The 24,211-nt window shown below is 40.3% G+C and overlaps 1 protein-coding gene across 2 annotated transcripts in view; it reads right to left on the bottom strand.

Annotated features, from left to right (window-relative positions):
* LOC131670272 (four and a half LIM domains protein 2) overlaps positions 1-23,548 on the bottom strand; it is an 88,117-nt gene extending 64,569 nt beyond the window's left edge. Inside the window, exons 1-2 of one of the 2 annotated variants that reach the window (XM_058945735.1) lie at positions 23,124-23,548; positions 10,940-10,987 (exon numbers count right to left, since the gene is read on the bottom strand). In XM_058945735.1, the coding sequence (XP_058801718.1) occupies positions 10,940-10,987; positions 23,124-23,327 (252 nt within the window). In that variant the 5' untranslated portion in view covers positions 23,328-23,548. The remainder of the gene's footprint in view (positions 1-10,939; positions 10,988-23,123) is intronic. The other variant, XM_058945737.1, reaches the window with a different exon arrangement.
* Positions 23,549-24,211: the final 663 nt, after the last annotated feature.

Raw genomic sequence — 24,211 nt, 5'->3', positions numbered from 1 at the left:
ATCGTCGAAATGAATTTTTGCGATCGACAACGTCACGATCTCTCGATAAACTTCTTCTGGGTGAATCAGATTCTTTGTATAACCTTCGATCGCGATCTCTCGATACACTTCGCCTTCTTCGCGAACTCGAGGACTCTTCGTACCTTCCGTTACGCTCTTCCCTGAACGAATCGTCACTGCCATTACGATCGCGTCTGAACGAATCGTCGCTGCCGTTGCGATCTCTCGACGAACTTCGCCGCCTCGACGACTCGCAGTCCTTGTATCGACGATCTTTCGATGCACTTCTGCGCTTGTCACTGAACGAACTTCGACGATGAACTTCCGCATCTATCGGCGCACGCTCGTATCTTTCGATCCTCACGTCGAAATCCTCCGGCGAAACTTCGAACGCGTAACTTCGTCTTTTCGATCGGTCGCTCTCTCGGTGTCTGCTATTCTTCTTGTGACCATCTTCAGGCGATCTAAGCCTCGATCTCGATTCGTGCTCGTACTTGTATTCTCTGAACTGCTGATTTTTTTCAGTCTTGCCATCTTTCGCTGGACTCTTTCTCTCTTTATATCCATTATCGTATCTCCACTCGTCGTCCACAACTTCCTTGCTCTTACTCTTGTAAGAGTCCTTCTTATCGTCGCTCTTCAGCTTCAATTTCTCAACGATTGCACGGATACCTTTGTTCAGTCCGGCATTCTTCTCGTTCTTCTTCTTCAGCGAGCCGAAATTCTCGTAAACCTTATTGTTTCTCGACGCTCGTTCCACCTCGCCGTTCGTCCTCGGTGACAAATCGCGAATCGCCCACGACGCAAACTTCTCGCGACTTCGACGATACATCGCGTCCGAATCCTCGTTGAAGTCCTTGTCGTTGTTCCTGCCATGCCTCGTCCCTGAAAACTCGTCGCGCAAAGGATAATCCAAATCTTCATCCGAGTAATCGACGTACTTCTTGCTGACGTAGTAGCGATGCTGATAAGCCGGCACGTACTCGTCTTCGTGGTAAATCGCTTTTGGCTGCGATTCCGGGCAGCCGTTTCCTTGGCGGAAGTGCGACGTCATTTTCGTGAGCAGAGGCATCTCGGCGCAGAAGCAGCGACGTCACATCGGTCGGAGGGCGAGAAATCGCGCGAACGGATCCGCAGAGCGTACGAGAGAGGTCTGTCGCGTACGCGGGCGCGCGCGCGCGGAGTAAGAGATCCTTCGAATTTCGCGGACGCGCCGCCACTGACTTACCTTGCCTCTCTCGAGCGGCTCGTTCCTCCACGTGCGCTGCGTGCAGCACAGCGCGTCGGCGGAGAGAGAGAGAGAGAAAGACGAGCTCGGTTGCTCTCCCAACCGGATCGCCGAGACACCGAAAACTTCGACGTTCGAGTGAGCGAACGGCGCGCCGGGAGCATTACGTTGTCTCTCTGCCTACGCCAAACAAAACTACTGCCGGGGACAAAGGAGGCGCAAACGCACGCTCGTCTCGGATGACAAATACTCGCGTACGATTGCTCGTTACTATATTACCGGTCGCGAAATTTCGGCCAGGATACGGACATCTGCGAAGTGACTTTGGTTGGGAAATTACAACCAACAACGGTATGTTAACCATAAGCAATGGGGAGCGATTCATCCTGCGTAGCGAGCAGCCGTAATATATCGTTCGACAATAAAGTACAATGTGAGCGTGCTGGCATGATGCAATAAATAAGACGCAGCGACGGCGGACAATCGAAAAACTTTAAACAAACAATCGGCAGAAGGCAAATAAACCAGACAGCGGCAGCCAAGATGCAAAAGATTAAGCAGATACGATCGTCCGCCGCTACGCGTTCAGGTGGGAGGTACAAAGAGAAAAAGAAGGGCGAACAAAAAAGACCGAAAGAAAGAAAGAAAGAAAGACACGTTATAAAAAAAGACAACGAAAATGGACAGACGATCTCTTTGCCAGAAGAGACAGCTCTGACGGTCTCCTGCTGCACTTTCACGGCGCCTGTAACCAGTTTCTTTTTTTTTTTCCTTTTTTTTATTAACGTTTACCACTCGTTTTACTTTAATAAATTACACTCGCCTATACAATATAATTTCCGGCGGGAGAAAAAACAGCGAGTCTAATCACACCGTGAAAGCTACTGGTGTTTCGCAGCGCGTGGTTTACTACTGCGCGTGCACCGGCAATTTTCCCGGCGCACAACTTTCAAGGCCAAACCTTAAAAAGAGCCCGCGCAGCCAATCTGTTGTATGTACACGAACGTCCGCCATGGAAATTGAGATCGCGCGAGCGAGGTGTTGCGCTAAGATGCCAGTTTGGCTTATTACTATGTTTAACGCGACGGACGCGCGCTGTCTGCTGTTTTCGGCTGCACGTTTCGCGCAGCTACAACTTTATCTCGAAGGACCGTTCTGCGCGCTGGTATTCGTGAGCTTCGAACTTTTACAAGCTTTCCAAAGCGAAAGAAAGTACGTATGGCGCCGCGACGTATGCGAGGCGAGCGTATACTTGGCGGCTGATGAAGAACGTGCGAGCAAAAAACATCCAGATTCCCGTTGGACTGTTCTAGACGAGGAGGATGCCAGCGCTGATGACCATCATTTTTGCTCCCTTTTCGCGAGAGAGATGCTACCGCTTGTATATATACTCTCGAACGAGCGTCTGCTCGAGGCTGAAAAATTTTTAATTGAATAGTGGTTTTGCCTTCCCTTTCTCTTCTGCGTTGCTCTTCAATAGTCTACGATGAAAACTGGTTTGTTTGTTCGAAAGAGACTGTCGACGTTGCGTTAACCCGCAGAGGAGAAGCTACTGAGATGGGAATAGAATTTTGTTGTAAGTTTCAATGCTGTGCTAGTTTTCGTTTCTTCATTATTATTATTTTTTTATTGTTGCGATTCAGTCGTTGGAGCACGGAAGAAAATTATCAATTATTTTTGCGATGCAGTTTATAGCATTATAAATGACATTTTCAAAAGTGCTGGGGAAAAAAATATTTTTTTCCTCAAGGGCATTACCATAAAAGTATACGCTATACATCCAGAGTACCAAGTTCAGTCGGTACATGCAAAAACAAAAGGGTCGATTTTTTTCTCTCTCGGTATTATACTGACACCATTATAAAGTCAGTCATAAATGCGCGTGCACATTCTAACGGATCCCTGAGCATTGCACGAGGTTCGCACAATTAAAGGTTTTCCACGAGGTGAACACTGCTGCGAACGTGCACCTCGTTCGTCTTACACACCTTCAATGGGGGAGCACTTCAAATTTAGTTATACCACTGGTAGAAGTACCATTAATATTATTTTATGCTACAAGTAGTCCAAGTCAGTTGTATTCTTCGGAGCTTGAAAAAATTTAGTTGCTTTCGTAATAAAAATAGTATTCGTTTTAAAAGGGATGCTGCTTTCAACTTTGTCCATTACGCTTGATACGGCAAAACTTATCGTTATTAGACAATAAATATCCAACAATCAATTGCTACTTTATTCGTAAAAATTTCAACGTATATAGATAAACCTTAGACCGAAGAAAATGATATCTAACATCCACTTTAGCGACGCTGCACTTGGTTTTTAAAAACACCTTTACTTTCGTTGCACCATAAAGAAGGCACGTAAACGTATCTTACCCTCTCAATATAATGAGCCACTTATCTTCAAGCAAAGATCCCCCTCCTTCCTCTTCGTTCAAACGACAACGACACACAATGGGAAGTCTCTCTCCTCCTTCGCGTAACACGCCCGAAACACAAAATCCCCTCGACAGAGAGAGAGAGAGAGAGAGAGAGAGAGAGAGAGAGAGAGAGAGAGAGAGAGAGAGAGAGAGAGAGAGAGAGAGAGAGAGAGAGAGAGAGAGAGAGAGAGAGAGAGAGAGAGAGAGAGAAAAGGAGAAGGCGCGCAACGTCGTGCCGTTTGTATGCGTATAACGAGCCTATCAAGGACGCTTGGCGTTCATTGACTCTACCATGCACCGTAGCTCTCTCACGCTTATATTTGCATCAAATGCCTGCACTATACATTTTATAGGCGACGTCGTGAAACGAAAAATGTAACTAGAAGTACATCGTGCATTTTCACGGCGAAGATCGTATACGATATGTAAGTGTACGTGCGCGAAGAGGAAAGATCCGAAATCCACCGGCTTTTATATGCACTCTGAGAGAATGAAAAGCCATAATGAAACGTCGTTATCCATGTATCCCTCGCCAACAGTGTCGGCAATGCCGTTGTGAATCTCTTAATACGAGCGAAAGCAATAGGTCTAATCCGAGAGCTTGACGTCCCTCCTGAGACGCGCATGCATTCGGCCCATCAAGGGCGCGCAAGGATCATTGATTTTTACGACAGCGCCCTTCTTTTTAATTTCAATTTAGATCGGCTTTGAAGGTCGGCTGCGACCTCATGATGTTTGGCAATTGCACAGCCTTGCGAGCGTTCGTTTTTAATTAGGTAAGGTGATACGCGATTTCGCTGGCATATCGCGAATGACGTCGATTTATTTTTTAAGCGGCTTTTAATCAGCCGCCGAGTTTCAAAAATGACGCGCGCGGATGACTTGTTTACTTTGGAATTCAATGAGTTCTCTTCTTTTGTTTCCTTTCGAGTTTAATTTACGGTGAAGGGATAATACGCGTGGCAAATTTGCAAACGATGACAGCACAAGTGTTCTCCGAATACTACCTACGCACGATCACGCCTCCGGTCTGTGTGTCTGAGTCGCTCATTTCTTGTTTAAACTTTGATGGCTTAGGAGAAATGAAATTGTGTAATGTCGCGAAATCAGCGGTACCTCGGACTGTACGAACAGTTAGGTCTACTAATGATGATTGGGAGAAAACAATCCATTTTTGCCGTTACCACTTGTAAACAATGGATAGGCAAAAAGAAGAAGAATAAGAAGGAGAAGAAGAAGAAGAAGAAAAAGAAGTGTCTGTAGGTCGCAGAGCGCAAAACTCACAATCGTAAATTTAGCGGAATCCTTGAACGCTTGATTGCCCTTGTTTTCTCCTGAAAATATTTCCAAAGACGTCGTGTTCTCGCAGATGGCTTCGTGAACCATCGAGCATCGAGAGAGGGAAGAGTTAATGAAGAAGTTCTCGCTCTAAATATTGACAGTGCAATTATCGTCGTAAACAAACTGTGTAACCGTTCATTACGCCGTACCCGTTACTCTTTGCCTTCGAAACGGAAACTGTTGAGCTTGATTCATACGCCCAAAGAAACAGAACATTGTCTCGCAAGCTGTTTTCAAGAAAAAGTTGTTGCCGTATTTTGCGATGCAGACACCAACGTTATAATTTTCTAAAAACTTTCGTAAATTTCAGCTCTCTGCATAATTCGCGGAAAGCTTATATATCATTTCAATCAAATTCAAGTTTTCTATCCTGACGTCTGCATCAAATTTCACACGTGCGTATAGTGCAATTTCATTTTTATAGATTTTCATTGGCAACGAATACAAATAAGAAAACAAATTATAAATACACGAAGCACAGCTTTCCTGAACAGGTATACTATAAGAGTAGAAGTAGTCGAAAGAAAAAGCAGTCTCTAATTGTATTTACGACAAGACCGTTAAGCATTTAGCGGTGCGCATCACAATATCGTCCACGGCTTGTACCAATTCTCAGCTGTTCTCGCGCTAGTGTTATATAGGCTGGAACCAACCGTTGCAGAACTCTCGTCAAGTGTCCCTCAGTCGTTACGCTTGGCGATTAAATTTAATCGTGAACAAGTTGAATTATCTAAGCAATACACGAAGAGATGTTTGGCTTGAATGGATCGAGGGGATAAGATTTTGAAATTTTCTATGAATACAATGTATGTTGAACAACTTCATGATGATGTACGTGACGTTGAATGGCATAAATGAATAAAATTACCGGTGAGATTTGAAAGTAGAAATTTACATTAAGTGGAATTAACCTACATAATGTAAAACGTTTTTATAACAAACTCTTAACAAAATCTTAACAGTATTGAAAATATTATAATATTATGATGACCATATATTTTGATGAGATATTATACGATATGTAAAAGGAACTTAAAAAAATAACTTTCTTTCAAAATAATGTATATAATATAACCAACTAATCAAAAAACCACCGATGCTCAGCAATCCAGAAATTTCATGCAAAAAGATTTTCTATTGATCGCTGATCCTAAGAAATCTTTCACTTTTCTTGCAACGCTGTTGAATATAACGGCGCACGCTCGTCAGTTGCACCGCGCATCCACGCCTCTCAATCAATTATCCCTTCGCAAGGACAACGACGACGACGACTTTTATCATCTCGTTCGATGGTTTATTATTTCGCGTGCTGGTAGCGTCGGCTACTGTTTTTCGCGAGCCGCGCAACGGCGAATGAAATATTGCCGACCTTAAGAGCCACGTCAAAAAGTCTTTCGTTGACTTCTATAGTCGTTACGGATGCTTTTAGCTCCGTTGTTTACGCTTAATTTTAAGGTGTCGTCAGTGTTTAACGTCGATTACGTAACGCTCTGAGAGTGGTTATCGATTTTATCGATTTGTCAAGGTGGTGGTTGGCTTAGAAATTGCGGCTTTAGAAATTGCATAACCATGTGCAAGGGGTTTATTCGATGAATTTCACTTTAGTTGTACTTATTTATATTGTAACCAATCATGTTTAATAACGAAAAACTTCAAATCTTAGGCATGTTATGTCTCAAACTACCGTTGCTTATAAGAGAAAACGTATAAAGCGTACCGTAATGGCGACACGACGCTCAAGTTTTTTCCTAATTTATATGTACTCCTTATATGTTTATATGCTCGAAATTTGAAATGACATGCTATAATGGATATATATGTACTGTATAGTTGATGAAATGTTTTTAAACTTGTTGCACAGAAAATCGTTAGCTCGGTACTATTTCGGCATTATTTCAGACTAAGAACCATGTTGCATGGAAAAACACAATTTGAATATGCAGTCCCATGGAAAATTCATTTAAATTTTACGGGTCTAAAGTCTTCAATATTCGTGCAGAAGTAGAATTAATTTCGATATCTCAGTTGAATTTGTATCTTGCAAATATGTACTATTTTTATTTCTTTTCGGCAAATTTAAGGCATAATCACAGTTGATCTTAGTCTTCTCTGCAAGTTCGGTTGCTACCTCATTGAAAAATTTATTAAAAGTACTGGCAATATCATTTGAATTATTAGAATATGTATCCTTATATATAGTTGAATTGTATATTCTATTAAATTTTCTTTTTTATTAGGTATTTATCTACTTCCAAATACTTCTATATTCATTGAAGCCATCCAATTTATTTTTATGGTTTTTTTTATGTTTTATGTTCCTGTTTCATTTTCATACAGGTGCGCTATGCCATATCTCATAATGCTTCTGTTTATTTTTTTCTCTGATAGTTTTTCTTCGGTTTTGTTTTATGCAGGTTGCTTCATCAACAGTTTTTATTATATTTATGGAAAGTATTATATGCAATTCCTGGTTCATCTCTAGTTGCCATAGCATTTCAATTTTTTTGAAATATACCTATCACATTATTTTCCAATACCGTACTCATAACAATTTTCAAACTAAATCTATTATACCTGTATAATTTCATAATAAAATTTACAATATTATCTACAAATTGTAGTTCCTTCAACAGTTAGCAGCTGCTCCAAATTTATTACATCATGTCTTTGAATTTGTCATTCAAGTTAATGAAATCTTCGCAACATCTGTTACGGTGAGGTATTATGAAAGAAGTATAGATAGTTGCATTTGCATTGCATTTAACGATAATATGAATTCATTTAATAACAACAGAGTATCTGGATCGGTAAAGTAATTTTTTTTTCTGTCACGATAGCGTGCTCGAATAGATCCTCGAGGCAGGAACCTGCTGCTCTATTGTGAGGTGTTACATAGCCAGGAGAAGATCCTCGAGCTGCTAGAGGCCACAAGTATTCACCCGCGTACACATAAGCGATCGTAGAGCGTTGGATCAGCGAGCAAGATTATTTTGCACCTAATGATGTCGGATAGAGGGGCTGCAGGTGCTTCCCTTCGTCACGCTCGCGCACATACTCGCATGCACACATACGCACGCACACATTGATTCCGTTCGTCACAATTGTTTATTGCTGTCAGCGCGTAATTTAAAAACGACGCGTTCACACAATCACGCCGGCCTCAATTGACCCACCATTACCATTAGTACACACCTTTCCCTACGCCTCATGATTCAGCATAATTTCGGGTTTTCCTGTTTTCCTTACCTGCAGATGGACGTCTGACGCTTTCCCCGATATGGGCCTATCACAACTTCCAACTATTTTATAAATTACTTAAAAAAATGTACTAGTTATTTAAATTGCAACTGTACTTAAAATTAAGCAAATTTTTAAGCGATATTTGTATTAAAATTTATTATGATTCATATGCACTCCGAGCAAAACGTCACTTTTTATCAATAGCTAAATAATATGTATTACCAATTTATAAATGCATAACTTATAAACGTCATATACAGACGAACATGATCAATACTGCTAATTTTGTCCAAAATTAAAGTCTATGCGCAAATAAATGATCCGTTTCCCAATTCGCGCTTCCACATTTAGAGTCAAAGAATAGCCCCCCCAAAAAAAAATAAATAAAAAGACGGCACGCGCAACATCCGCGAATCAAAATCGTACGCTTGCGTGAGATGTCCTACGTGCGTCAGCACAATTTTGGGGATCCCGTTGTCCCACCTATTTTAATATGCATCGCAATGAAAAGCTACGTCCAGTCTTGAAGAAACAAGCCGCAAAGCTGATGATGAGCGCTCGGCGTCGACGAGGGAGGAGTGTGCAGGTCATTACGTAATCTCGCAGATTATACTTGCGAGAGAGGAAGAATGACAAGTATAGATAAAAGGTAGAGGGAGGAACGAGAGTAGAGAGATGTTTATGGAAAATTACGTCGCGGGGGTCGTTCGCAGTCCCATTATCATGAGTAATAAACCGATATACGAGAGAAACTTGTGTGTTACAGTGTGGGCTGATAATTCAGTTGACATGTACTGTCTATAGCTTCTCTCCCAGACAAGAAAATATCAATCATGGCATTTTACTTGCGTGCACTCCTTTTATTTTGTGATGTACAGTAGGAATGAGGAAACTAATCTCTTATACGCCTGTATGTATCCGAAGCGGTAATATATATCGTTGCGCGTTGAGTAGACAGATTACGCATGTCGAGCAAAACACTTGTACAGCCCAAAATCCTTCTCATGCCTTCATTTTCTAACAAAAATTGTCACGCTATGCAGGAGAATGGATATATGTAAGTGTTTTGTTGTTCTTGGTCGGCTTTGTTTTTTTAATGAGCGCTTGATCGACGCGAAAACCGATGAATGCCGTTCGGTTAATGGCTAAAGCCTGATTCTTATGAGAGTACATTATGCACTCGAGGCTCAATGCAAAAGCAAGTGGTAGCGGAGTGGTCTTTTGTTGAAATAATGTTTGCTGTGTGGAAAACTAGGATAAATGGTATTTGCAAGACTGAAAGCCTTATTCGATGTTTTTTGTTAAAGCTTAGTTACGTAATTCGATGGTGAGTTTGAGCAACAAAGATAAACGTCTACCTTTGCTGGTTCTAGGAAGACAAATCATTAGTACAAAATACATTTTTTAATCTTTTTACTTTATGATGCTTTCGTTAGTTAGTAAGACACAGCAACATCTATATTTAGTATTTAATCGGCTTTAACACTTTTGCGACACCAAGTGGTAGCTTTCAGAATCGACTTTTGCGACTCAGTTTCAGTCTACCTTGCGTCGGTTACATAGACCACTACTCCAACTTTTCCATCGGATCCAAAAACAAAGAATATTATTATATGTGCTATTGTTATTTAGCTTTGTAGCCTACTTGAAGCATGTCATCCGATTAACACGTGATTGTAAGATACTTGATGATAAACTTGAAATGTACAAAAGAAAATCGTGATAAAAAATCGGTAAGATCACTCCCGATACTTATTTACGTTATTATTTATTGCATGTATATATACGTTTACAGAAAAATCATAAATGTCATAACAGCATTGCCTTGTTATTCGAGCAGATATATGATAGTCCTTTATAATCACTAACCGATATTTTCTTGATCAAGTTCAATAACACTCTAGTCACTATGGTCAACAGATACTGTGCCACTATGAAGCAGTTCAGTCACAAGTATATCAATAACCTAATTACCATTGTAAAAATAAACTGCAGTCGGACAGATCCTTCTAGATTTTCCTTTTTTTTTACAAATGATTGCTTGAATGCAACGCGAAATGAATATTAAAGTGGCAGAAAAACAAAACAAAAATAAAGTGGAACATATTATAAAATAACAAAAAAAAACACTCCGTGTTTGCCATGATGGAAACGTCAATTTTACTTCAAATCAACCACCATGTAACTCATCCTTTTAGGTTTCGCAAATTCACAACGCATTAGTAAATCTACAAGCACGCACGCGCGTATACGCACATACATACATACACACACACACATACACATCTGGCCTGTAAACAGTCGCCGACCACACCTTTGTCCAGTCGGAAGTATAAGTCCAGCCTTCGCAGGCAATAATACCGTACATACACGTGGCGAGAGTAAATTCGTTCGCGACACACGGCACGATATTTTCAGTGTCCTTGGGGGAAGAGACATACATGTGACAGAGTGAGAGCCCACAGTCGTTTAGTCTTAAAATGCGTCGACTCTCGAGTACTCGCGGTGAAACTGTATGTAGTTGGCGCGTTTGTGTTTGATAAATGGACTTTACCCGCTTGACTTTAGTTGTTTCGTTGGAGCGATGCAATGTGATTATGGATTGCATGCAACTGTTAGTAGAAGTCATTTTACAGGTTTAATGTTGGATGGCTGAGCATTATTTTTGATTTGACTGTTTGTCGTTCGGAAAGTTATTTAACTTTAGTTACCATGATGTTCAGTTGTCTTTGATATTGTAGCTCGCAAGAGTTATTTACCTGAAACAATAGAAATAATTTACCTAATCGACATTATTTTATATTGACAGAGCTCTATGCCATAGAAATAATTTCTCGAAGATATTGCATTTTTTAACAAGTTTTATTAAATCAACAATTTTGTTCTCGAGATTTTAATAATTCTATATATGCACATTTCAACGATACTAAGGAAAATAATATATTTACGCTAAAATTTGAAAAAGCAATATGCCAAACAAAAAAATATACAGTGTCCGAACAAAAATACTTAAACCTTTCACATCGCACAATCGTCAACATTCTTATTGGCGCGAGCGTCAATGCACAAGTGACAAGCATTTGAATATTTATTGAATATTTATAAAATTGGAATTTTTATCATGACAACCCATGAGACAAATCATAATAAAAGAAGCATAGACATAACATTGGTAACAAACACTATGTCTACAAGTTTTTCGCGATAACGATCGCGACATGACGAAAAAGTTCCTCTCACTTCCGCCGACGCACTTAACTATAGACATTGTACCCTAGGTGTTCCAATCATAGCATTCCCCAATGATTGTGTCATACTGAGCGCCTTCATGGGTTCCCCATTATTTTGCTTTTTCGGCACGCTCAATTGCTATAAAAAAGGCACACACCTGTCTGTTACGTAGACTAACATTAGTACGCGCATCAAAGCGAGTTTACGAAGTGTTTTTATATCTCGATGGCAAAAAATATTGTATATCCATCGTTTTGTCTCACGTGGCGCGTGTACACTTCGCTCGGCATTGGCAAAAGGCTAGAATTATTTAGCAATAAAGCACGCGCGGATAGTGAAATTTCGCATGCAAATACGTCGTGCGTCTAAATGTGGAAGCTGTCAATGTGCGCTGCCACAATGACGGCATTATCCTTACTACGAATGACTTGAGTTTCGGCTGTCGGGGAGCCGCGATTCATCGCAAAAGTGGTTTTGTTGAAAAAGCTTTCGTGCCAAGCCAAACGAATAGACGTGGTATTATCCGCGACAATCTGTCGCTTACACACGTAAATCGTATCGCGATCGACGGGCGTACGCTGCCACGTGACGATGGGTAAAGCCGAGGAATGCTGTGCTACGCGCGCGTCTATATTTAGCTATGCGCGAACTTCATTCACGAGAAGAGGCTCCCCACTTTGCGTCGTTAGTCTTCTTTTTGGAGACGTTAATCGCTTTACTTTTTTCTTGTCTTGTGCGCGCCGCTACGACGTGATCCACGCTCGACTTTCGACACTCGGCCTTTCCTTACGATCAAAATCGATACGATCGAAATGCGATAGTTACGTCACGGAGGAATTATTAATATTAGAGTTGAAAATAAAAAGAAAAAGAACAATGCCAAGGTCCGCCGTTCGCACACTACATAACAACCAATTGTCTCGCATCTGTACGCAGAGACTTTTGACATCGAGATGACCTTTATTAAATTAATTGCTTTTGCCGGTCTACGTAACCGAATGATACTTTATGGAAGTGTCGTCTAGTTTAGCGGTATCGTTCATGATCACTCTTGACAGTTTATCAAAATTGACACTGCCAATTATGCTTTTAAGATTCTCATCTGGTTCATGTAATTCTGCCACGTACTGCGTTGAACGCAAATTAGCGCCATGACTTTCGCATTGGTGCTAATTATAATCGACTGAAAAGCCGAGTCTGTTTTGTCCGACGAGAGCCTCGACCCTACTGTGTGCTGCTCGTAATCCTCCGGAAATGGCTTCCAAGTGCAGGCGCGATTTTGTAGAGAGTAAGGCCCGAAAGGGTAGTTGATTAATATGAGTGATGGTTTCCGTTGGGGAAACGTATTGTCGAGAATACGAAGTACGGAAATATTGATTTCGATCGACCTGGAAGGTTCACCGTGAAGCGACGATATCTGTATACTGTTGGCTTACTGAAAAAACGTAAACAACATTTCCAATTTTTAATCAGGTGAAACTTTTCGTTAGCGTTGGATAGTCGACAAACCTTGAACTCGAGTTACTTAATTGGAATTGATCTCGGCTGCGCACGCACATATAACGCGTGCGCAAAAGAAAAAGTCACCGTAGAAAATCAACTGTGAAAAATCGCCTGACAGCAACAAAACTGTACCCGATTACGAATTACGTCCCATGTCAACTCGTCAAAGTACAAACATTCGATTGGTACACTGTCGAAGAATGCGCTCGAGCGCGGCTTGCATTTATTAAGAACTTTCGACATCGTCTAATAAACGATTTCACCAGACGCACGTACACGCGCGTTTTTTACGCGAACGCCGTCCTCATTTTTCCTTCACTTTCGTCGCATCGACGATGAGAACGCACGAAGCTCGATGTTCGTTATTTTTGGTATGAATAGCAAAAGCCGTGCAATTCATTAATGCGTCGTGTAATGACAGTGACTCTACGCATGAAATCGATTCGATTATTAGGGGAAAGCTTGCCGTAGTTCCATAAATGGTTTTAGAATGAATTCAATGAACTTACGAAGTTTGCACATCCACGCTTTCCCATCTATAATTCCGAAATGTGAATTGCTTTGTTAACTATGTATATGATTATTATTCACTAAATGCACAATGAAATTTTGGAGAAAGTCAATAAAGATGAGTGCTACTGTGGCAGATAAGAAAGTCTTCCGATGGCTTGCATAACCAATTAGCACGCGGCACGATACGAGGCAAAGTTGTACTTTCCTCGCGACCTCTTCAATAGAGACAATCTATAGTTAGAGTGCCATCGAGGAACATTGCCATGTAATTGTTAAAGATTTTCTGGAAATTATATAATTATATAATTCAGTTTACGCATAACAAGAGCAGAAAGCTGTTTAGCTGTAAATACGTCTAGCGTCGGCAAGCCAGCAACGAAACTATATAAAGGGTGAAATCCCACACATGAAGCAATCAGAACTTGACGAGATGTTCAAATGAGCGAAAGGGCGAGTTATTACAGCGCGCGAAGTGAGATTGAAGGGTGCAGCTGGCAAGATAAAAGTATATATAGCGAGTAGACCAGGGCGTGGTTGATTAGTTGGGCGCGTAATATGACTCGCGCGGCTGACCAGCAGTATAAGGAACGGCCACGTGTTTACACCGCATATCTTCGCTCTCCCGCTTCTATCTTGCGTACGATAGAGATGTAATGCGGAGCTCACGTCTTGTACGTGACGTAGGACGAAGCGAGAGCTTGCACCGACTGGGTTTTATAGTTGTCCGAACATGGCACTTGAAACAAAAAACTGTCTTTTGTGGCATTTTGCTACTTTAAAGAAATCTTCGATTTTGGAATAATTGAAGTAAAGCTTGCTTCAGGTCCGATTTTATGTACGTATCAGCATCCCGCACTCGATTGATTTAACTACTGCATAGATCAATTAGATCCAAGTATACGTATGGCTCTTTAAATGCATGCATCATGTCTACAAAGAACATCGAACTAATTAGAAAACTATGCCCTAGTTATAACATCATAAAACCCAAGAAATCAATTACAGAATCCATAAAAACCTACACTCATAATAATAAACCTGACCCCCCGCCCCCCACATTTCGTGTTCCAACGGCAAAAAAACCACCAAACCGTGACAACTAGCAACTGGAACGCGCTATATAGAATAGTAATGTCAATTTTTGAGCTTGATTATTTCTTTTTTAATTTGCAAGTCCTCGTTGCAACACGCAGTTCGTTTACTCGACGAAGCGTAACGCGTAATCTATCGAAAATTGACAGCTCTTTTCATTTTAACATTTTTTCGGGCGAGAGTCCTATTATTCTACGCGTGGCATGTGGCTTTTTTATTTTTGTTGTTGCCATATGGTAAAAATAATGTCACAACAATATGCTACAATTTATAGTTTGTGATGCAGCGTGAAAGATAAACTTTGCACTCTAAATATTTTTTTTAATTTTCGATGGAGAGCTAACAATAATTTCATTGTTGGAAGATTAATTAAACACTAAAGAAATAAACATAGACGGGTGCCATAGAATTGAACACTATAAGTGTATGACATTAGAACACTTGTGGTTGGACGTAACAATCAATTCGGAAAGCGTGATTTTATTTTTCAAAAAAAGACTGCTATGTTTACAATGAATACATCGTAGTTGACGTTTATTTGTTCAATGTTGTGGTGCTTTATGATATTATTGGTGAAAACTTCAAAGTAGTGTCTACCGGTAGTAGAAACATCATATCTAACGTACGTCAGCAAGAATGATGATAAAATAACAAATATAAGAACTTCCAATGGCGTTTAAAAATAAAAAATTCTTTCCGACAGTTGACTCTTCAAGTACCACGATGTCGACGATCAAAGTGAAATAAACAATCATTATGCCGTAACCTAACGGAATTCCATAATCACACCTAAAACGTCCAAGCCAATTTTCGAATTCCCTTACGTTTCGGCCGCAAACAACGCAAGGATGGCTGCCGCGAACCTACGGTAAATTGCACTTGAACCATATAGAGCGAGCGCAACGCGCGGCATCGCGCACTTTAAATGCTCGCGGTGGTTTACCGAGATTTCGCACGAAAGTCGACGATCAAATTGCGAAAATACGTCAAGGTTAAAAGGGTTTACCGCGTTCGATCGATTCATTAATAATAGACTGTTTGATCGATGGAACTGAATTTTCGAAAGCAACTTCTCGCAAGTAACATTGATGCATACCCGTACTTTGCACGCTCGCTTGGTTCATACGCCCATCATTCATGGACTCGACATGGGAATTACGGTAACGCAACCTATAAGTACTAGCGTATATGTAAACTCAAGTGTAATTTGAATTATATGCCGATCGTGTAATCTACTTCCACCTTCACTTTTGACTTTATTTCTTCCGCAGGCAATCCTTACAATCGACCGATAGACGTTGGCTCTCAATGTCTTTAAAGTCGTTTTTACTAGGCAGTTCTCCGAAAATAGATTTTCTTCGGGATCTTGTGGAGATTAAACTCGGTAAGAGTAAGAGTTTATCGTTCACTTTTTCGACATTTTTTTTATGTTGATATTACGACAGATGGAATCTCTCATTGATACTTAACGTCCTTTCAAGGTAACTACAAGATTATTCGCTACTTAAATTGAATCTAATTATTACGAAGTTCTGAAAGTTGAAATCCACATATGTCGAAATACTATACTTATATTTTTACGAAAGCGGATTTGGCAATTGATTTGAAAATAATTCTAGAAAATGTTAATGATTTGGAGATTGACGCCAAGACAAGGGACATTCTAAAGTTTGACCTCTTGACAATAAAAATGCTAAAATTCAGATAATAAGAAGTGACATGTGACTTAATCAAACTATCGTTTCACCCTAATCGCCCCATAAATTTCCATCGCGAAATCCACGCGACAAAGACAAGGAGCAGAAAAAAAAGAGTAAATCGTCGCATTCCCCAGCGAAAACGATTAACGTAACGATTTATCCGCACTCACGGCTAATCAATTCATCAAGAACACGCAGAATTTACCAAGAAAAGCCCGTGTACAGCGGCGTAATGCGTCTGGTATACATACCTTTCAATTTCGCGTTTACACGGAGAGAAAGAGAGACGATAGTCACGGCGCGACTGGAAACTCTGTCGCCATACAAATCCCTATACGACGCAGCCTTTAACGAGCTACCGCAGATGGAAAAGTCGAGTTTTAAACGCTGCCCCTGATGGATAAATGTATTAGCGCAAATTGATGCCTTTACAAGCTGCGAACCCGTGCGAATTAATTACGGAATATCAAAACCGCGGAATACTTGAACGGAGTAGTCCGATTGCGTAAGTTTCACTTCGACTGTAGATCAAATTTGCTGATCAATGCCTTTGCTTGAAAGGTAGAATGGTGTTAACGATTCGTTATAATTTGCAGCGTAAAACTGTAATTTTACGATGCATCACCCTTTAATCAACTTCAAAACACGACGTGTTATTTGTATAATTGGGTTCCTGAAAATTCTACTCTTTGATCGATTCAATTTTTAAGGAGTAGTTTACTCTTACAGTGTACTTTTGTATTCATCTATTTCGAATAATATCGAACAAAAGAAGCGTAAAGTTAATAAAACTTGATTTTTACTTAACGACATTTATTAGTTAATTGAATGTCAAGCTGAAAAGATAACGGTACACTGACGGTTATTGCCGACCATTACACTTGTTGATTTCACTCATTGAGCGCAATAAATTTAAAAAAACTTATTATATTTAGAGGATATATCGTAGTATGCTAAAGCAATGGATGATGTCGTTTCGTATATCACTATACCCTCAGTCAAATTTGTCATGCATGACAGTCATTATTCATATACTAATATGATACTTCAAATGGCGATGTATACAAATTTATTTATAGTTTGCACTGAATTTTTTATAACCACTTGATCATTCAAATTCATCTAGAATATATAGTATGAATAGTTACATGGATTGAATTGTCTATATTATACACTTTTGAACATTCATCTAAGCAAAGAAAAAACTTGAAAAAATTAAAGAATATATGAAGCATAAACGCAAGAATTCACACTGGAAATTTCCCACACGAAGAATACGACGAAGATATCCAGTCTGCGAGCAAAACCTTAAAAGTATAACGACGCACGCGACATATAGAGCATTCTCTCTCTCTCTCTCTCTCTCTCTTGGATTTTATTTACGTCTAGTTAGGTTATAAATCACACCTTGCGATCCCAAGGTGCGCACGACATTTGCCTTACACGAAAATCTTGTGAGAAAGGCGTGTGCAAACATCGTTCGGAGGTGCCGCATAGCAACATTGGCCCTGATTTCTATTCGTTTCAAGACGAACTAGTTTCTTCTTGTCGTCCGTATACGACTTTAAAACCCTATCATGCAAACTTGACGTGCTACAACTATGATAATTGATGTCAAGTTCTTCGTTACGTCAGATGCAGGAAGTCAGTTGTTTCAGTGGTCTGCCTTTCGAATCGATATACACATCGATTTTTCGCCGAGCAATTTTCAAATATATGACAACTGATTTACGACGAGTATTTAAAGTTTGTTTATGAACGAATTTTTGAGCAATACATATTAGTATGAATCGCTGCTGAATTTATCGTACTTTCTAAAACAATTATCCTCTGTGATTTATTGCCCACTGCTTTTGCATATCGATGCCAATTATTTTTACACGGAATCACAGGGCTAAATGGAGTGTATGTAGAAGAGTTGAATCTTTAAATTGCTAAATTTCATTTATTCATTATCAATCTATTTTTTATTAAGATGGTATTTTACTTTCTTTTCTAATGGTTTTATTACATACTTTTAAAGAACCGCATTTTGATGAACTCACGAAAATTTTATTTTTATGTTGAGAAAATTATACAATATAAAAATATCGATGGGTTTCACATAAATGCCATTTTAAATACATTTCAACAACATTTGCTTGATTGACTTATAGCGCGGCATTGTTAACTGAGCGATAATTACTGAAGAAACCAGAGAGATGTACGTTGAACAAATTATTCCGATTGAAAACGAATAATCTGCCGTAATATTTTTATTGGCTGTCGTCATACTGTAATCTAAAATTACCAGTTGGAATGAAATTTGAATTATCTTTGTGTACATTTCGACCGCCTATGTTCGCCGAAGCGTTCAACCGTCAAATCTATGAAATGCCATGAAATTTGCTGCGCTCGTTATTCCATTTTTATTCAGGAGTTGCTAATTTATTCGTTGAATGTAAAGGCGTTTACTGTAGTGTAACGAATAGGAAAAATTCGCGAGGATCAAACGAAGTTGCGTACGATTTTCAATTGTAGAGTTCGTGCAACAATCAATTGCACAAGCATGCTTTTTCATAAGCAATCCTATATTGACGACATTATTAAGAAGAATGAGAACAAAGTTTCGCAATTTAGTTTTTCGATTGGGAAATTGCATAACAGGAAATTTTCCGTTCGAAAATTTAAAAACATCAATTTGCCTTATTGCCGCGCGACACGTTCATAATAAGCTAACTTAATCTATAAGCTAGAAAAAAATATTGGATATTTTCTAAGTCAGACGATCGCGTGAGGATACGATTTTTAAAAACAATTTTCGATATTTAGTGAGTTATGACTCGATTGACGCAGACTCGGGGAAAAGCGAGCGAGCTTCAAATCTCGTCTCGCGCGCGTCGTATCGATGAATAAAGTCAAATACCTGCGCGTGGAAGTGACTTAACCCTTGCGTGGGCAGTTGCCCGAACGAAGCGAACGTCCGCACGAGGCTCGAATCACTTTCCCACGCTAGTATCGAAGTGTACTGTTTCGTGATCAATCGAATTCTACATTTCTAGAAAATGATTTAGTGCGTCAAAGCGATTGAAGATGTCTTTCTCTGTACTCGTTTAAAATTCAACAACTAGTATCGATATCTATCGGTAATGTTAACGAGCAACTTGGTAAATTTCATATAGATACAAATTAATGCTTTCATGTTTAAAAATCGATTATTAAAAGCCTTTAATCATGATTATCATCAGTACTGTCACTTATTATTAGCGAAATCATTGAACGCATCAAGCCATACGCAATCGGGTCCACGCTCACGCGTACGCACGAACGGACGATCCGTCAAGTCGTGCTCGTTATCGCTGCACGTAAAAATAAAAGCCTGAAAACTAGAGCTGTAGGTGCGCGCGAAAAAAGGTACGAAATGCGTTGCGAGCGCCGCTCGCGCGACCAATAGCGCCGTCAGCGATTGTCAGCTTGTCGAAAAACGATTGCGCGGCAACTCTGCCGCATGTACGTACGATCGAGCTGCGCCGAGTGTCGGCGCGTGCGAAATCTCGCGCGATTGCAGCGCCCGCGAGAGCTTTCGAATCGCGCGATGCGAGCCACTTGCAGGAGAGTCGGACGTACGTCGAATCGAGCTACCTCGTGCGCGAGCGAAGCGATTCCACGGTTGAACCCGAAGCTCGCGTCCCGTAAGATCTTTATTCCTCTCTGCACTTTATCGGATTGCTATACTCTGCGCTTCGGTGGAGCGTAGTTGCGCTATTTCCGAGGAGTTTATTTGCACGCTCGATTTAACTGTTTTCGAGCTTTCACGGCGCGTAAAACTACATGGTTTGCGATAGTTTTCGACGCACGTGTACTTTATGATATACCAACGAGATTTGTTGCTTTTCCGTTTGTCAGCTATATTTACTGCTTGACTACATCGTATACTCTTTTTTTTATGAATTTCGTATTCCCGATATTAGCATACAACGTAGCATGAAATATATTGCTAAGCTTTCACTTGAAATTTCATTTATAATTTTCGCTCGTATTCTTTGCCGCGTTCAAACAGTATGGTATTTATTATCGTGGCTATCCCATTCCGTCGGACACGATTGTGCGCGTAAAAATAAAGTAAGTAAACATATGTGTTCGAGTAATTTCATTTCCTCGCGTTTATGCACATCCCAAGTACTACTAATATACGAAACGTTATTTTATGGATCGACAGAAGTTAAAAAATAAACAAGCGCCGCATTTTAATATTCATATAATTAGCTTAACTTCGCGAAGCTCAAGGGATAAGACGACTGACACTGCGACCTAAGAAAAAGTGTCTCCCATTTTGTTGAACTATAAAAATTTTATACCACGTAGTGGCGTGCTATTTTATTAATAGTATCAGCAATCTTTCCTTTTATATTTTCGGTTGTTTTTGCGATTTCATTTTGTTAATCTAGTCGAAAATAAAATAAAATGTGCAATATGCACGAGGCCAGAGAAATACGATATCGGATAAAGCTGTATGGTTACATGATAAAAATCAGCAGCATGTTAAGAGATTAAGCTTTGAAAACGGCTTACAACTCAACGTGTGGCAGTATTAAAAAAAAGTTCCTACCGACTGCGGAATCCAATGAAACTCGAAATTTAAGTAGATAAAGTCAAAAATCGATCGGACACATTCAAGGTCTTTTTTGACAGCCATAAATTTTCATTGGCAATTTTTCTAAATTAATATAAATAGTTTTAAGAAGTTCGTTAATCGTGCGAGAGGCGACGTTCTGTTTACATGCTGTGAGCATGCTTTATCTGACCGTGACTATTAAGCGTATATCACCACGCGCATGATATAGTCAAAGCCTTTCCGAGAAGATGTAAATACGAAACGTTGCATGTACCAAATCGCGAGGAAAAAGAGAGAAAATTAGCATTTGATAACCTGATAAAGCGCTCTGAAAAATGTTAATCGAGTATCCCACGACCCTCTTGCCTTGCCGGAAAAAAAAGTTCTCTACAGGCCTCTAGCGCCGCATAGCCTTGCCGCATGCAAAATATCAATTCGCCGCAAAATTGATGCGTCTGAAAGAAAGCCGGGTTATACAATGCCTGGGGTTGATGCATGTACACCTGTGGCGCTGCGCCTACTATGGCTTTTATCTGGCGAATAATTGAAAGGATTATTTTTACAGACATTGCTGATTTATATACCACAGACGTTAATTCTGGATTGATTGAAAATAGAGACCGCCGGTGTACCTTTTACAGTATTTTAATTTATTTATTTCATTATTGGGTTTATTTGCTTGGATAAATTTTCAAAAGCACACCATTTATGTCGCTTTAGCGATGATTTATGAGTTTGACAAACTAATTTTTGACCAATTTGGCGCATAACTATATCATGCCAGATTGAGCCTTCTTTTCATATCGAATGATTTGTCGAGGACGATTTGATTCACACCCAGAGCTGGCAAACAGATATACTCGCAGAAAGACGAATAATAAAAACCGGTAAAGATTGATTTTTAGTCTGCAAAAATGACAATTTGCATTACTAATGAAATCCTCGAAAATATTCAACTCTCCTCGGCTTGATTTATGTTCGAATTTCTGTACTGCATCCTCGATAATGTGACGAATATATTTTTAAAATTCGGGTCAAGCTCGTCTATTAAGATAGGCAAAAAAACAAAAAATATACCACACAGACAGCTGGTGCAAGAATTCTATGGCACAGCGAAAATCATACATGATGACAGTTTTTCTCTGTTAAAAATTCGCGAGAGGTATGGAGCCTAAGATTCTTTGATGATTGATTGCAATCTAATATGATTATAATTTGACTCATTTTTTATTTATAGCATGCACGCGGCGCGATAATTCAAAGACAGAAATGATACTTAATTGACGTTTATAGAGTAATATCATCAATCATGTTTATATTCCATTATTAACATAATCGAGTGTTCGAGAGTTTCTAATCGCTGTATATCGAGTGTAACCTAAATCACGGCAACCGATCAAGTAACTTTTCCTTTCTTGCGCAAACTATCGAAGGAGTCCGTCGGATGAAAAAAAAAATTATTTTTTCGTCGTCGGTCTCTCCAGACGCAGCTCACATTCGCAACACGTGTCCCTAGGTCATTCACAAAACGCGCCCCTTTTCTCGCGATCGTCAAGCGCAAACGATTTGCCGACACGCGAAAATTAATCAGGCGCGGAGCAACTATCGATTCCCGGCCAAAACCGAAAACCCCCAACGAGCGCGCCGACCATCCCCGCTCGCTCGACAGTCGAACAATTGTCAGCGGCTCGATCGAAGCTCTCGGGAATGTAGGCGCCGTTAGGCGGACAAATGAACCGATGGAAAATTTGCAGATTTATATTTAGAAATGAAGCAGAGTGACGTGCAGCGAGCGAAGAGCGTATCAAGCGAGTTGACAATTTATTCCATTATCAATGAGCGCTTATCAAACCAAGACGCTCAGAGATTCAAGCTATCGCGCCTAATCAGTCATACAAGTGAAAGTTTAATCAGCCGGCTTCGCTCCGAAAAATAAATTAAAAAAGAAAGAGGAGGAAAAACATTCCAACGGTGTTGCCCTCTGCAGCGACGATCGATCAATCAACGTATCTTTGTGCGAAAGCCCGCCAGCCGCGCATCATGATCATTGCACCGATAAATCCCACTCGCCATATTAAGGCGGCTTCGGCGAACGCGAGACATACAAATTACGTATACGCAGGTGTAGGCGTTAGCGGGGAAGGACGCAGCGAAAGAGTACGTGCCGAGAGAGAAAAAGACGAGAAACAGACAGAAAGAGAGAGAGAGAGAGAGAGAGAGAGAGAGAGAGAGAGAGAGAGAGAGAGATATGTGTATACTTACTTCGGCGGAACTGGACTTGTCGTTGTCGTCAGGCTCATTCCGGCTAATCCCATTCGGCCTACTGCTGCACAAACTTTTGACGTGCGATGAAGATCCTGCAAGACACTTTGCTGATTGGCTTCTTTCGCTGCTGTTGCATTCGGCATTATGTTTCGTGTATAATGTTTCGCTCGTGTGCTCCTCGCTGTTGTTGTTTGGATTCATATTTTTCTATCTTGCGTGATTTTATTTTAGTTTTTTCGTTCACAGTTTACACAAAGTTTTAGCGTCTTGAGATTGGCAGGTTATTCGCGTGTTCTATTCCTTTGAGAACCGGCTTGTTGGCAATATTTTCAAAAGATAGCGGTAATGCTAAATAAACACGTGATCTTGATTTTGTCTGTAATAATTTGAAGGAGAGTACAGCCGTGAATCTTATTTAACGAACAATTTAAAGTCATTCAGATTTAATTTTCTAAAAACGAAAAAAGGAAGCAAAAACGCTTCAAATTCAACGACCAAATGAAATTTGCCAAACGCGTAATTCCGCACTGTTAACGAAAAAAAAAGTGGACATGCACGCAGACGTGGAGAATTTCACCTTCGTATGAACGAGTATAAGCAAACGCGTCGAGAATCGAAAGGCGCAGCCACAAGGCAACCAAAGTCTAGACTGCCGGTGTATGCGGCCGATGATGAACTTTTTGCCTGTGAGCAGATCGCGCGCGTGCCGCGCCAAGTCTCTCTCTCTCTCTCTCTCTCTCTCTCTTTCGCGTCTGCGCAACGCCGAAAAACGCACGTGGTCGACGAGTCCTTCGCGTTTCGCGCGGGCGCGCGTATGGGTGTGTGCGTGAACATTGAGGACTCCGTTTTTTATTTGTCTATCGTGAAAGGACGAGAGCACGGCTTTCTTGAGATTTGGAGTGTGCTTTCGAAGAATTTAGATTGTACATCGACCAGTGTGCTTTCGGAGCGGCAGCCTTGTACAAAAATAAGTTTTGTAATCCTTCAAAATATCGACTTGATGTAAATCGAAATGAAGTAACAATTCAAATCGACACGAAATTACGGAAACATTAAAGAAGAAAAAAAAACAATTTCATGGAAGA

This window comes from Phymastichus coffea, unplaced genomic scaffold, assembly GCF_024137745.1.
Source record: "Phymastichus coffea isolate CEN01 unplaced genomic scaffold, Cenicafe_Pcof_1.1 PCOF00105, whole genome shotgun sequence".
In the NCBI taxonomy this organism is placed as follows: Eukaryota; Metazoa; Arthropoda; class Insecta; order Hymenoptera; family Eulophidae; genus Phymastichus; species Phymastichus coffea.
The sequence above is the reverse complement of the archived record's forward strand: the minus strand, read 5'-3'. Positions and strand labels throughout refer to the sequence as shown.